General features: G+C 31.2%; 2 protein-coding genes across 7 annotated transcripts; one reads left to right on the top strand and one right to left on the bottom strand.

The window, feature by feature from the left end:
- Positions 1-3,208: 3,208 nt before the first annotated feature.
- On the top strand, positions 3,209-6,510 carry LOC137820102 (SNF1-related protein kinase regulatory subunit gamma-1). Its single transcript, XM_068623917.1, has 6 exons — positions 3,209-3,757; positions 4,262-4,434; positions 4,791-4,961; positions 5,060-5,335; positions 5,768-5,931; positions 6,038-6,510. The coding sequence occupies exons 1-6, from the start codon at positions 3,592-3,594 to the stop codon at positions 6,333-6,335; spliced, it is 1,248 nt and encodes a 415-aa protein (XP_068480018.1). The 5' UTR covers positions 3,209-3,591; the 3' UTR covers positions 6,336-6,510.
- Positions 5,824-12,462, bottom strand: LOC137820103 (uncharacterized). Of its 6 annotated transcripts, XR_016515389.1 has the most exons (7): positions 12,133-12,377; positions 11,738-11,908; positions 11,560-11,649; positions 11,227-11,346; positions 11,062-11,132; positions 6,717-7,097; positions 5,824-6,630 (listed from the first exon to the last, which is right to left on the bottom strand). XR_016515389.1 is itself a non-coding variant. In XM_068623919.2 (6 exons), exons 1-5 carry the CDS (start codon positions 12,347-12,349, stop codon positions 11,109-11,111), a joined length of 588 nt encoding a protein of 195 aa, XP_068480020.1. In that variant the 5' UTR covers positions 12,350-12,438; the 3' UTR covers positions 6,928-7,097; positions 11,062-11,108. The 6 variants fall into 6 exon arrangements, 5 of the variants coding, with proteins under 5 accessions (XP_068480020.1, XP_068480022.1, XP_068480021.1 ...); XM_068623919.2 differs by lacking the exon at positions 5,824-6,630 and having other exon boundaries at positions 6,928-7,097; positions 11,738-11,917; positions 12,176-12,438; XM_068623921.2 differs by lacking the exon at positions 5,824-6,630 and having other exon boundaries at positions 6,928-7,097; positions 12,176-12,437.
- Positions 12,463-13,204: the final 742 nt, after the last annotated feature.

The following is a 13,204-nucleotide window of genomic DNA, read 5'->3' as shown; positions in this document are numbered from 1 at the left end:
TTACTAGGTCCCCACAAATGGCGTCAAATGTTCCTACTAGAAAGGTGTTCAGAGATCGTCTTGATGAGGATCTTTGTATTCTTTCACAAGTTTGTCTTTAGCTGGTCTCTAGACAAAGGGGGAGGTCCACCTAAAAAAAGACTTTTCTTTGTTTAAGTAAGAATACAATGATGATAGTATGTGCACAAAATATGTAAATGTAAGAGTATTGAATATGATAGATTCTATTTCCTAGATAGTTTGTATTTATAGATTTTTTATGATGACTATTGGATTGGTCGTATGATAACCATTTATGATTCATAAATAATAGTAAACACTCTTAGAATAGACAATATAACCATTTATGATTCATAAATAGTAGTAAACACTCTTAGAATAGACAATTTTACTCTTAATTTTCATTGATAATAATTAAAATTTAGTTATGGAATATGCACCGTTGCTACGAGTTGTTGTAGGTATTCCTGATTTTATGAAGAGTAACTACCGTACTTATTAAAAAATTTAACATAAGATGATATGAAATCATTCAAAATATAGATGACGATGTTAAGTCAACCCGATAAAAAAAAGTTCTCAATTTGATTCTTAAAAAAAGTTAATTCATCAAGACGGATAAAAGTAGCTAAATGATTTTTTTAGTTAATAATATCATAAAATGAAAACTAATATTTGCCGAATTAAATTACTTAAATAGTGAATATTTAATGACACGATACACAATTCAAGTACAATTTTTTTTTTCAAATGAATGTATTATATTGTTAATAGGTGATTAAATGCATCCACTTGTATTGAGAATGAGTGGACATCTCAAATTAAGACAATGTTTATTATAAATAGGGTAAAAAAATGACCTATTTGTTTATTATATAAAAAAAGGAAATGTATATAATAAAAAAGATGAAGATTAGAGGTGATATGGTTCACATAAGTCTCAAACATAGAAATGTTTTCAAGATCATTGTTTTGAAAAGTGGAACTCCTTAGAAAATCATAACATTATTTTACATTTTAGAATTGGGTGATGATAGACATTTTGCCGATCTGTTTCAGAGTTTTTGTTTTTTGTTTTGTGTTGGGATTTGCCCAAGTTTTTAACTTTTAATTTGGCTTATCCTTCCTAATACCTTTTTTAAGGGTTTCTTAATTCCTCCTTTGAGTTGAGAAAAAAAAAATTATAAATCCTTTGTAACTTTCAAAAACTTCTTTACACTACAAATAAATCACTAAATAAAAATTAATTTTAAAAATAAATAATAAATAATTATTATATTAATTCAATTAAATATTATTTTAAACATTATAAAATTATTCATAGTTAAAGTAGTTTCTATTATTAATAAAATTATTTTAGATTATTTTAAACATTAATTAGTTATCAATTAATTTAGATTTTAAGATTGGAAGCCAAAACCTTTACAGCTAATTAAATACCAATTTAAAAATTAATTTATAAATTTTATTAATAATAAAAACTAGTTTAAATATCAATAATTTTATTATTATTTAAAATAGTATCTAATTTAATTAATATAATAATTTTTTTATTTTATTTTTAAAATTAGTTTTTATTTAATATTTTCTTGTAATATTATGATTATATTGGATAAGGGTAATTACTAATTAGTGATTGTTTTCTCCTACATTTATTGAAGTGTTTTTTAGTAGAATTAACTTTGGATCAAATTTATTTTATTATTATAAAATATCTATGGATTTTAGTGAGAATCAATCTCTGTAAGAAAAATTTGAAATATTCCTTTTTAATTATATTTACTTTTCCATTTATAAGGTTCAAATTTCAGTAAGAGGATTAAATCCTATATCATTTGGATTAGCTATACGTTGGTACTTGTGAATTATTTCATTTTGTGTATTGAATATAAACTGCATGAAAATAGTTTAGACGGATAAAATATATGATTAAACAAACTTTTCCATAAACATTTCTAAAAAAAGAAATAAGATATTCTTTATAAACTAAAATTAACTTATTTACATATTAAAAAATTCTGGTTTTTTCTCCTAAATAGTGTAATTTTATTTAGTATTTTTTGAAATGAAAAATAAAATTCTAGAATTGGACAAGTCATGAAAGTACGATGACTTATGTGAAATTTGATATTGATATACAAAAAAAAAAAGAAAAAAGGAACTTTCCTTTCAACATACAAACTAAACCACTAGTAATTCCTCTTATAGTATCTTTCTCAAAAAAATATTTTGGGATTTGGATAAGAACAACAATAATAATATCACTGAATTGTAGAAGTGAAGAGAAAGAGAAGAATTATAATATATTATCAAAACAGCTTTACAATGTCCCAATCATTATCGGGCTCTCTCAACAATAAATATCCTACTCATCATCCACTTTTAGTGTAAAGAAAGTACAAATCTAACTGCTGACTCATAAATAAGATCAATCATTGTTGTTAGGATAAAAGAAATCAATCATTATTTAACAAAACTAAAGGAGATTTTTTTTTGTCCATTAAAATTGTACAAAAATTATCTATTTTTCAAGGGACCAAAGAGAATTTAATGAAATAAATAAATGGCATTTAAGTAGTCTTTGGTTTTGTATCTATAAATTAGTCAAATTATTTGTATTAACTTGTTTTAGTTCTTATCCTACTAAAATAGATTAAAATGTGTGTAAAATATGTTTGGACAAGTTTCTTACTAAGAATTTCAAGCAAAAAGAAAAAAAAAGGAATGAGTTATTTTAAGTCAAAATTAGTTTATATATAAATTAATTGTAATTTTTTTTTAATTTTTTAAATTGTGCATAAATTAACTTTATTGTTACTTTTCTCTCACAAATACTCTAAGTAAATAAAATATTGTGAATAATGTTTTAAAACATAAGGAAAAGGGTAAGTTAAATAATAAATAACATCACAAAAATATGGTATATGAATAATATGACTCTTTTTTATTAAGAAAAAAATAAATTAATATTTATTTAACAATTATGTTTCATCCTACAAGCCAATAAATATTAATATTTTAATTATTTATAAAAAATTATAATTTTATTAATTTTTTAAAAAAATAATTTTTTACGTTTTGAATTTTCATTAAAGGGTTTTTTTTTCTTTATTTTATTTTATTTTTTTCTGTTTGCAAAATACTAGAACTCAAAAAAATAACAGTAGCTAAAAAGAAAATCAACCATTCCTAGAAAATGAAGTAATGTGAGAAAGCTCCTATGGCGCATGATAGCACCGCACACCATTATTAGCATAAGAGTGGTATGTGGGATGAGGAAAATATAATACAGAGTTTGGATAAGCTCTGTGATTTGTCGCTAGACAACGTAGGACAAGACAATGAGACATTACGTGTACAACAAACACTTCATCGCACAATATCTACTCTCATCGTGTTCCTCCACGTTTTCCCATTTTCCCAAGTCAACGAACTGAGTTCCAAGTTTTCAAATCAAGCGGTGGTGATCTTTGGTGTATAGGAAGTAGCTTGTGAAGTGTTGGATTCTGTGTTCTTCTGTTCAGCTATTTATGGGGATGTGTAAAGATTAGTTTTTTAGCATTGGTGTTAGAGGAAGAAAGAGTGAGAGTTATGGTGACAATGGAAGAGAGTCCACGGAGTCCAGAGGCGAAGGTGGGGTTGAGAGTGGAGGATCTATGGGACGTTCAGGAGCCTCAGCTGAGTCCTGATGAGAAGCTCAATGCTTGCTTTGAGAGCATCCCTGTCTCTGCCTTCCCTCTACCTCCTTCAAATCAAGGTACTCATTCCACTCACATCAGTTCAGTTATCAATTTTCACCAACTTTTTAGAATAGGGTGACTGGGATTTTGCCTGATTAACTTTTTTGAAGTAATTGTGACCACATCAATTGTATTTGTGTGCAGTTTTTTATACAGTACTCGCAGTTATAATTTTTAAAACCTTAATTCTTAGGGATGAAAAAAAAAAGATTTTGATTATACCCACATGAAAATTAATCTCTAGTATTTGATGCCAAACTATACAAATGTTTTGAACTGCTGAACACCAGTGTTTGGATCAACTGACATTAAGAGAAAGATTGTAATTCTGCATGGCCAGAGCAGGAATGGCTTCCGTAGTGAGGGATATCTATGATATTTTGGAATGATTTTGGGCTGCTGATGTGATGTTTCATGTCGTAGTATTTCTTGGTGTCTGATATAGTATGCCCTGTTATATCTCTCTTTCAGTTTCAGCCACAAAATGTAACTATTTTTTGTTCATAACTTTGTGTCTTTAGAAATTGAGATAAAATCAGATACCACTCTAGCAGAAGCAGTGAAAATGCTTGCACAACACAACATTCTCAGTGCACCTGTGGTGGATGTAGATGCACCTGAAGATGCTAGTTGGATCGACAGATATATAGGAATAGTCGAGTTTGCTGGAATTGTTGTATGGATTCTGCATCAGGTTGGTATGTCAATTTGATTAATTAGTTATCTACTTTGATGTCAACCTTCTGCTTCTCCCCTCTCCAACAGAAAAAAGTTGTCATATGAAAAGTGACGTGTATATAACATATTTGTGGATTTAATTTAGTAAAGCTCAGAAGTGAGAAATTTGGTAGAGGAAGCAAGAACATGCTAAAAGGACTGTTTAATTGAGTCTGTGGGGTGATGTGAATTTTGTTTCTCGGTTCTGGGTAGAAGGCTGATGTGATAGTTTCTTCGATGCTAAATGTTCAATTCGATCATGTACTATTTTTAAAATGATGTGTTTCCTTGTTGATATCGAAGTGATTTTTGACAATTCGATATTGTTGACAGTCTGAACCCACATCTCCTAGGAGTCCATCCAGTGGATCTGCTATTGCGGCTGCTGTGGATGGAATAACTTCTGCTTTTGAACATGAAGCCTTAGGCCTTGAATCTGCCATGACAACTTCAGGAAATTTTTTTGAGGATCTGACTTCTTCTCAACTTTATAAGAATACAAAGGTTGTGTGTTGGCCTCATCAATGCAAACTAGTAATAAGCGATTTTGTTTTAATTGGTTATAATTAATTTATATCAGTAGCTAATTGTTTAGCAAACAGGTTCGTGACATTTCAGGGTCATTCCGCTGGGCCCCCTTTCTCGCTTTGGAGAGATCAAACTCATTTTTGACCATGCTTTTGCTGCTTTCCAAGTACAAGATGAAGAGTGTTCCTGTTGTAGACTTAGGTGCTGGTCGAATTCAAAACATTATTACACAGTCTTCTGTAATTCACATGTTGGCAGAATGTGCTGGTCTTCAGTGGTTTGAGAGTTGGGGAACCAAGAAGCTATCTCAAGTTGGTCTTCCCATCGTGGCACCAAATCATATTATAAAGGTGGGTAACTTATGTTTTAATTTCTGCATCGTGGTGGAAAATTATGAATGTCAGCTTAACCAATAAACAAGCTCTCCATGTTGGTATGCGTCTCCTACAACATCACTCTATGATTGCACAAGTGCACCATTCATCTACTTTGTTATAATATATGGTATACATCAAGCTTCTTAATGCATTGAAATGTGTCAAGGTTGACCATGGATTCCCATAATTCTGAATCAAAACCTTATAATTAGTGGAACTATGCTTGTTTGTATAACTTTTTCATAAACATTTTTTACAAGAGAAGAAAATAACAAGATAAAATAAATTGAGATTTTTTGCAGTAGAAGTAGAAGTTCTTTTCGTTTAACTTCAACAAAAGCTGAAGTGGAAATGCTGTTTTATATTTATCAACTTTGTAATAGACAGGTTTAATTTTTTTTTCAGGTTTATGAAGATGAACCAGTGCTTCAAGCATTTAAACTGATGAGGAAAAAGAGGATTGGGGGGTTGCCTGTGATGGAAAGGGGTGGCAGCAGGGCAATTGGTAACATAAGCCTGCAAGATGTTCAATTCCTCCTAACTGCTCCAGAAATCTACCATGACTATAGGTTTGTCATCACATTTGATCTGATAGACAGGAACTTCTTTATTCCCATCTTTCTTTCGCTGTTCTATATCCGTTACATGCTAATTTATAAGTTCTCACTATGACAGATCTATTACAGCAAAAGACTTCCTGACAGCCGTTAGAAGCTACTTAGAGAAGCATGAAGGGACCTTTACAATGTCAAGTGAACTGATTACATGCAATAAGGATTGCACAATCAAAGAACTGATTCAACTGCTTGACCATGAGAAGATTCATAGGGTCTACGTTGTTGACAATGATGGGAATCTGGAAGGACTGATCACGCTGAGAGATATCATCTCAAGGCTAGTGCATGAGCCCCGTGGCTATTTTGGTGATTTCTTTGATGGGGTTCTCCCGATGCCTCCAAACAGCAGGGTTTGACATGCATCAAGGAAGAATGACTTCTAATGCATCAGTAACAAATTGATCTGTTTCCCATCAAAACTGACGACAAGACCTTTGTAACAGCAACACTTTGAAAGTTTCTTGCTCTTTTGAGTTAGGTGAAACTGTGAAATTGTGTAAATTCTGACGTAATAATCGGGAGTTTTGGTCACATTTTTTTCTTCTAAACAAGTTGGTCGTTTTGTTTATCGAAGCAGCAATTACTGATGCCCAAGAAAACCAACAATCAGTAGCCTATCACAAGTCTTCTTGAGTGTTTGTTTGGAACAGCCTAAAGTGAAAGTAAAAACCGACCAACTAGTTACAAAGTCAGGAGAATTCATACTAGAGAGTTTGTTTTGAACATTTGTAACTTACGTTCGAAGTTTCAAACCAGTAACCCTGCCGATTGGGATAACCTGTTTTGGCAGCTGCAAAGTAATTCATAAAGGGTATGCAAAGATCTTGTTCTTGAGAATGCAAAGGGAAAATGAGAAAAAAACTGACTCGCAAGAAGTTATTATGTACGAGGCTGTCACATCCACAACCAAAGGAGTTTCTTATTTGGAAAAGGAAACTGCTCAATCCATTAAACTAAAAATTTAACTAATTGCATTGCAATTTTCTGATCCAAAGAGCGTGACTGTTAACCATTTTTCTTTCTTAGATAAGGAATACTAAACTATGTAAATGATCTCGTCAGTTGAGGTTCTAACCCGAATTTTGATTACATCTGCTGGGTCTGTCATCTATGTCATCCTGTATACCAGAAAAAAGAAAAAACCTAAATCAAATCAAACAGAAATAATCACAATCAGCTTTAAATTTCAACCACAGTATTTGACTGGCATTACATTGTGCTTAAGGCTATCAAATATACAAAAGTGACAAATAAGAGAGCTGTGAACCCAAAATCGTTAAATGGGTGGCACAGTGGTTTAGGTATCCATATGGTACAGAGGGTGGTAGCAGTCTTATCACCAAAAGCAGAGAGACTGTTTCCAATATCAAAGCACAGCTCAGGTCACAAGACAGTAAACCTTCCCATTGCCCCAAGGCTCAGCCTATTGAGAATCTAAATTACATTAAAATTATGTATTCAAAACTCATAAGTTTCCAGTTGAGCTCCTCCATGGAATCAATTTAAACCTCTGAAAGAAGAAAAGGAGACAAAGATTTCAGCGTAACTCAAATTATGCAAAAGCATAGGTACTCCTAAAACCATTTTATCAGATACCTACAAAAATTTACATTAAAAAAATTGGGTACTTCATTTGAAACTAAAAGAATAGTGTTCATAGTGTTGCAATTCCTAGGCTTCGATAAACTGTATTGAAACTCTTTCACAATCATTATTGTCTGCAAGATGAGAGAGCAACTAAAACAAATATCCATATATTAATATTAAAATAAAATATAACTAGATATTATAATTTAAATAATGAATTATTTTGCTTTCTTTGCTGTTAAAATCTGTTCCAACCTCAAATCCATTGAGATCCCTACATCCAAGGTATTATCCACAAGGGAGGAAGGTGTAAATAAACTGACATTGGTCTCGAATCCTATATATGTGGGACTATATTAGACTTACCGGAACAAAATCTATTAATTTATTAATATGTTGTAACTACATATAGCCCTCTCTAAACCATATATTTAATTCAATAAATTATTTTAGGTATTAGAGCATTGTGAAGCTTATTTGATTGAATGATGAATAACATAAGTATCTAAATAGGTTTAATTCTAAAAGAGCTAAAGATTTAACTTTTATATGTACAAATCATCGTATCTTGTAAACAAAAGTTAAAGTTATGAGAAATTGGTGGAGATGAATGAAATCCACTTGAAAGGGCTCAGACTCTTGAAGTTTGCTAGTCTTTCTCTTGATGAACCAGATGTGAAAGAATTCTTTTCAAAGATCATAGAGAAAGAAATGATGAGATTAAAACTCTTAAAGTATGTCACAGTCATGTTTCAGGCAAAGTATTTTTTGTTAAAATTTATATATTCTAGTTTTTTATTATGAGATATATTCTGGTTATGTTGATTTTGTTACATTGCAAATTATGTTATGTTTTTACCATTTATAAAATTTAACCATATTTATAATTAATTATATTCTATGTATATATATATATATATATATATATATATATGTTTGAAAATGCTGAATTTCGTACACATGCAGTAGTACTTTATTCCATGCAACATAAAATATAAAATTGTGCTGAAAACGAATTCAAAATTTCAATTTTTAGTAATCACTTTACAAACTGTACTGTGCCTAAAAGGAATAACCAAGATTTTAATGGTCAATTTTAAATGATTTTCTCACCTCCTCCCAATTCTAGCTATGTATACACAGACTTTTGAAGAAAGCTTTATTATAAAACGTAAGTTAGTAGAGCGCTAATTGGTCTCAATTGTAGGTAAACACCATCAACATAGCAAGAATATGTCATCAATTTTCTTAGTTAACACTCCTAATATAGTCCCCATTCCTGAAAAAATAAAACTCATTTTATCAATCTGAAAGATCCCTATACTGCAAGATCGATAGCACCTTTATTTGCTTAAGAGGTGGTGAACTTCCTGGAATTTCAAGATCTATTCTGCCGACTTTGGGAGGAATTTTAGTACAACACCAATTTTCATGTAACCACAGGTGCTAATCCATTTCAGGAGGTCCATGGAAGAAAGCCTCCATTCCATTCAGTGGCTTGTGTGTTAAAGGAAGAAGGTGAGGCACTAAAACAGCACAAACATCACTTATCCAAGACTTAAGAACAGATGAAAAAGTATTTCAATGAGAAGTATTAGGAATAAAATTTTCCATTGGAGAGTGAGTTTTCCTCAACCTGGGGCTGCATAGTGTTGTAGAAACAGAGTATTGCAAAAAAGACTGCAACTGACTGATATCTTGTACACTTATCTTGATGAAAATTATCCAACAAGTTTTTAGAAGCTATCCGTGCTCCTCATGCAATACATTGGGATAAGGCCATTAGGACTGAAATTGATTCAATTAAGAAAAAAAATACTTAGACTTTAATAGATTTGCCTAAAGGAGAACAACTCATTGGTTAAGTGGATCTTTAAGAAAAAGTACCATCTTTATAGATCCATAGAAAAATATAAGGCAAGATTAGTAGTGAAAGGTTTTACTCAAAAGCCAAATATAGATTACTTTGATATTTTTGCCCTAGTTACTATGATTTCTTCTATTAGACTGTTGTTAGCTCTAGCATCTATCCATAAGTTAGTTATTCCCCAAATAAATGTTAAGACAACTTTTTTGAATGGTGAACTAGAGGAGGAAATTTATATGACTCAACCTGAAGGATGTGTAGTTCCGGATCTAGAGAAAAAATTATGCAAACTTTGTGATGGTTTGAAACAAACACCAAAACAATGGCATGAGAAACTTGACAATATTTTACTTTGTGATGGTTTTCTAATAACGATGCTAATAAATATGTGTACACTAAGTCAAAAAATGGTGAATGTGTCATTATATGTTTATATGGGGATGACATGCTGATTTTTGGTACTTGCGATGATATAGTTTCTAAAGCAAATTTTATCTTGGATCTAAGTTTGAAATGAAAGACATAGGTGAAACTAATGTGATTCTAGGATTAGAGTCATAAGGAAGGGAGATACTATATCACTATCCCAAGAACAATATTCTGAGAAACTTCTTAGGAAGTTTGGCTATTATGACTTTAAATCAGTAGGCACCCCTTATGATGCTAATTCTAAATTAAAGAAAAACAAAGGAGAATCTATTTCTCAGTCTCAATATGCCTAGATAATTGGGAGCTTACTGCATTTAATAAGCTTTTCTAGACCAGACATTGCTTATGCAGTATGTAGATTGAGTAGGTACACTCAATGTCCTAATCAGGATCATTGGGATGCACTTGCAAGACTCACGAAATACTTAAAGAGGTACAAATACAATGGATTATGTCATTGAATATAATTGATTTTCCGTTGTGCTAGAAGGGTATATTGATGGTAACTGGATCTCTGATTCAAATGAGACAAAATTCACTAATGGTTGTGTTTATTACACTTATGGGTAGTGCAGTTACATGGGCATCAGCCGAATCAACAATGGAATTAGAGTTTGTTGCTCTTGAAATGGCTAAAAGTGAAGCTGGATAGTTGAAAAACTTCTTAACAAAAATTGTTAGGAATGAAACCAACCACACTTGTATCAATGCATTGTGAAATTGTGAGAGGGGAGAGTTGTGTTCCTATGTAGTTATACTCTCTTATGTAGGAAAAAGCAATTTTGTCAGATGTGAAAGGGGAGAAGTAATCTCTGCAGGAGGAGCCTTTGTATCTAAAACAGTGTATTGTTGAATTCAATAAAATTCACCTTTTAAATTCAGAATCATTGTGTTCATGCTTTTTCCATCTAGTAAAATAAGACTATTGATACTAGACCAATTAACTTAACCATAATTAGCTCAAGTGTCCTATTCTAAGCAAGAAGCAAAATCAAAATCCTCTCATTCTCTTATAAATGCAGAAAGAGCATTTTATCGTGAAGAAAATGCAATTTGACTAAAGTTTACTGATGATGACCATGCTCAAGTTCAATTCTCAAACACAGGTACTTCAGCATGTTAAATTTCTCCAACTTTTTTCATTAAGAAGCATACTCGGTAAATCTAAAAGCAAAATGCAACAATTTAGTCAAACATACCATTCCTTGTAAAACAACTTCTAAGAATCTCCTTTGGTTTACAGGTGCTAATGCCCATTTACTGCCTCATCCTGACAACATATAACGAGCTCATTAGGAAACAACAGACAATATAAGTATAAAATTCAATCTGGATAAAAGAACTAACTTCAGTATTATGTTTACCATGGTAGAAAACTGGTCTCTAATACAGTGCATGGCTTTCAGCATCATATCCATAGAATCTGTAGCCAACTGGAACTTCACATCTTGCACTCCCGAGTGAAATGGAGTATCATTTTGAAGCTGAAAAGGAAACAGTTAAAACAATAAAATCACGTAAAACAACATTTGATTAGTTTATATACAATACATATGCATATCTACTCCATAATACAGCCAGAACACTTAATTGATACGCACATCTGTTACTTCTCATTTGTCTTTAAAGTCAAGTGCAGCATAAAATTGAAGGAAGGAAAGTCCCTCCTCTACTCAAGTTCAAGAGGTGGCATTTACCTTCAAATCAATAACCGCTGCAGGGTCTGCTGATCCTTTCTCCAGATTTGCCATATTCCATGTCATCGCCTTTAATCTAGGCACAATATTCTTCAAAACAGTACAATTTAAATGTTTAATATCAGATTAAAGCACCCAATTGAGCTCACATTCACAAATTAGACAGTAAAAAACTTACCTGATCTTTCATCACATCTTCTTGCCACTCTCGCTGAAACTTCTGCAACAAAAGTGTCAACAGCTTTTGCAATTCAGGCAGAACTTCACCGGGAAACAGCATGGGAATATCCTCCTTGGAAGTATTCTCATAAACACACCTCCGGATTAACATTCGGAGGCAAACCAGAAGCTGCAGATACTGTTAAAATTATATTCTATACCATAATAAGGATTTCTACAGAAGAACTTCTATAGAAAAAAAAAATTGTCTTTTTCAATAACTTTAAACTATATCATACAAAATAAAAATAAAAAGTCTAAAAAATAAAATAAAAATCTAAAAATTAGCTTATAGATAAACTCTTTTTATTTTTCATTTTTAGTTTCTCCAAACATAACCAAGATCATTACTACCGCTAAGCATCCATAAACATATTCCCTATGGAAGAGAGAGTACTGGGTCGAGATCAGATTCATTGTGTAGTTGAAGCATGTCTTGGATGATGCATCGATCAGAAGTGGCAAGACCACTCTTTCGAGTTCTCCAAAGGGCTTGAAGAATGTATTCTATAGATTCTTTGGAATTTGCCCTCATCAGCACCGGCAAATGGCCCCATATCGTTTGCTCCATCAACCACCACTGTATCACAAAATATGATATACAAAGTTTAGCATCTCCAAGATTTATGAACCCTATGCCAAACTGCTACTCTATTTCTCAATGCAATTTAAGAAGAAAATGTATATATAATTACTTTTAATATTTACATTTTTTATAATATAATTAAAAAAATATGAAAGATATATATTAACAATTTCTTTATGTATTCTTATACATATAGATATTTTATTCTACAATTTCCAAACATTAAAATATAAATATTATATATATATAAATATAATTTCACAAATCTAACTAAATTATATTATAATAAAAAAATAATATATAAAATATTCAATAATTTTTATTTTTTATGGTTCAAATATTGAAATATTATAATAACAAAATACCTAATACCTAAAATCAATTCTTAATAATAACTAAACAAATCAATTTTTTGACAATTTTGAAATAATTTTATGACAATTTTGAAAATTTTATAGGAATTTTTTAGCACAAATTTTTCGAAAGTATCATTGCTATAAAAAAATAAAATGAATACTTTTTAGCCAAAATTATTATCTGTAACTTGTAAAAATACATCGGAACTAATGGTAAAATTATTTTTATTAGAAACTATTCTATAAAATACAAACTATATATATTAAATATTAAATATTAAATTTATATTAGTTTTTTTTCTGTTCCTGTTAGGGAGATGGAACCTAGAAAACTATTGAAGTCTTCGTCTTTCTCCTTCGGTCGAGCAACTTGCTAGGGTTCACTGGGATCCTTCTCGTCTTCGTGCTTCTCCTTCGGCTCTCGGTCCTGGGTGAACACCGAATGGGGTACCAGCAGAAGACGCTTCGACGCTCAAGTCAGTAA

This window comes from Phaseolus vulgaris, chromosome 9 (genome assembly GCF_051622355.1).
Source record: "Phaseolus vulgaris cultivar YP4 chromosome 9, ASM5162235v1, whole genome shotgun sequence".
NCBI lineage: Eukaryota > Viridiplantae > Streptophyta > Magnoliopsida > Fabales > Fabaceae > Phaseolus > Phaseolus vulgaris.
This window is presented reverse-complemented; position numbering and strand designations above follow the sequence as displayed.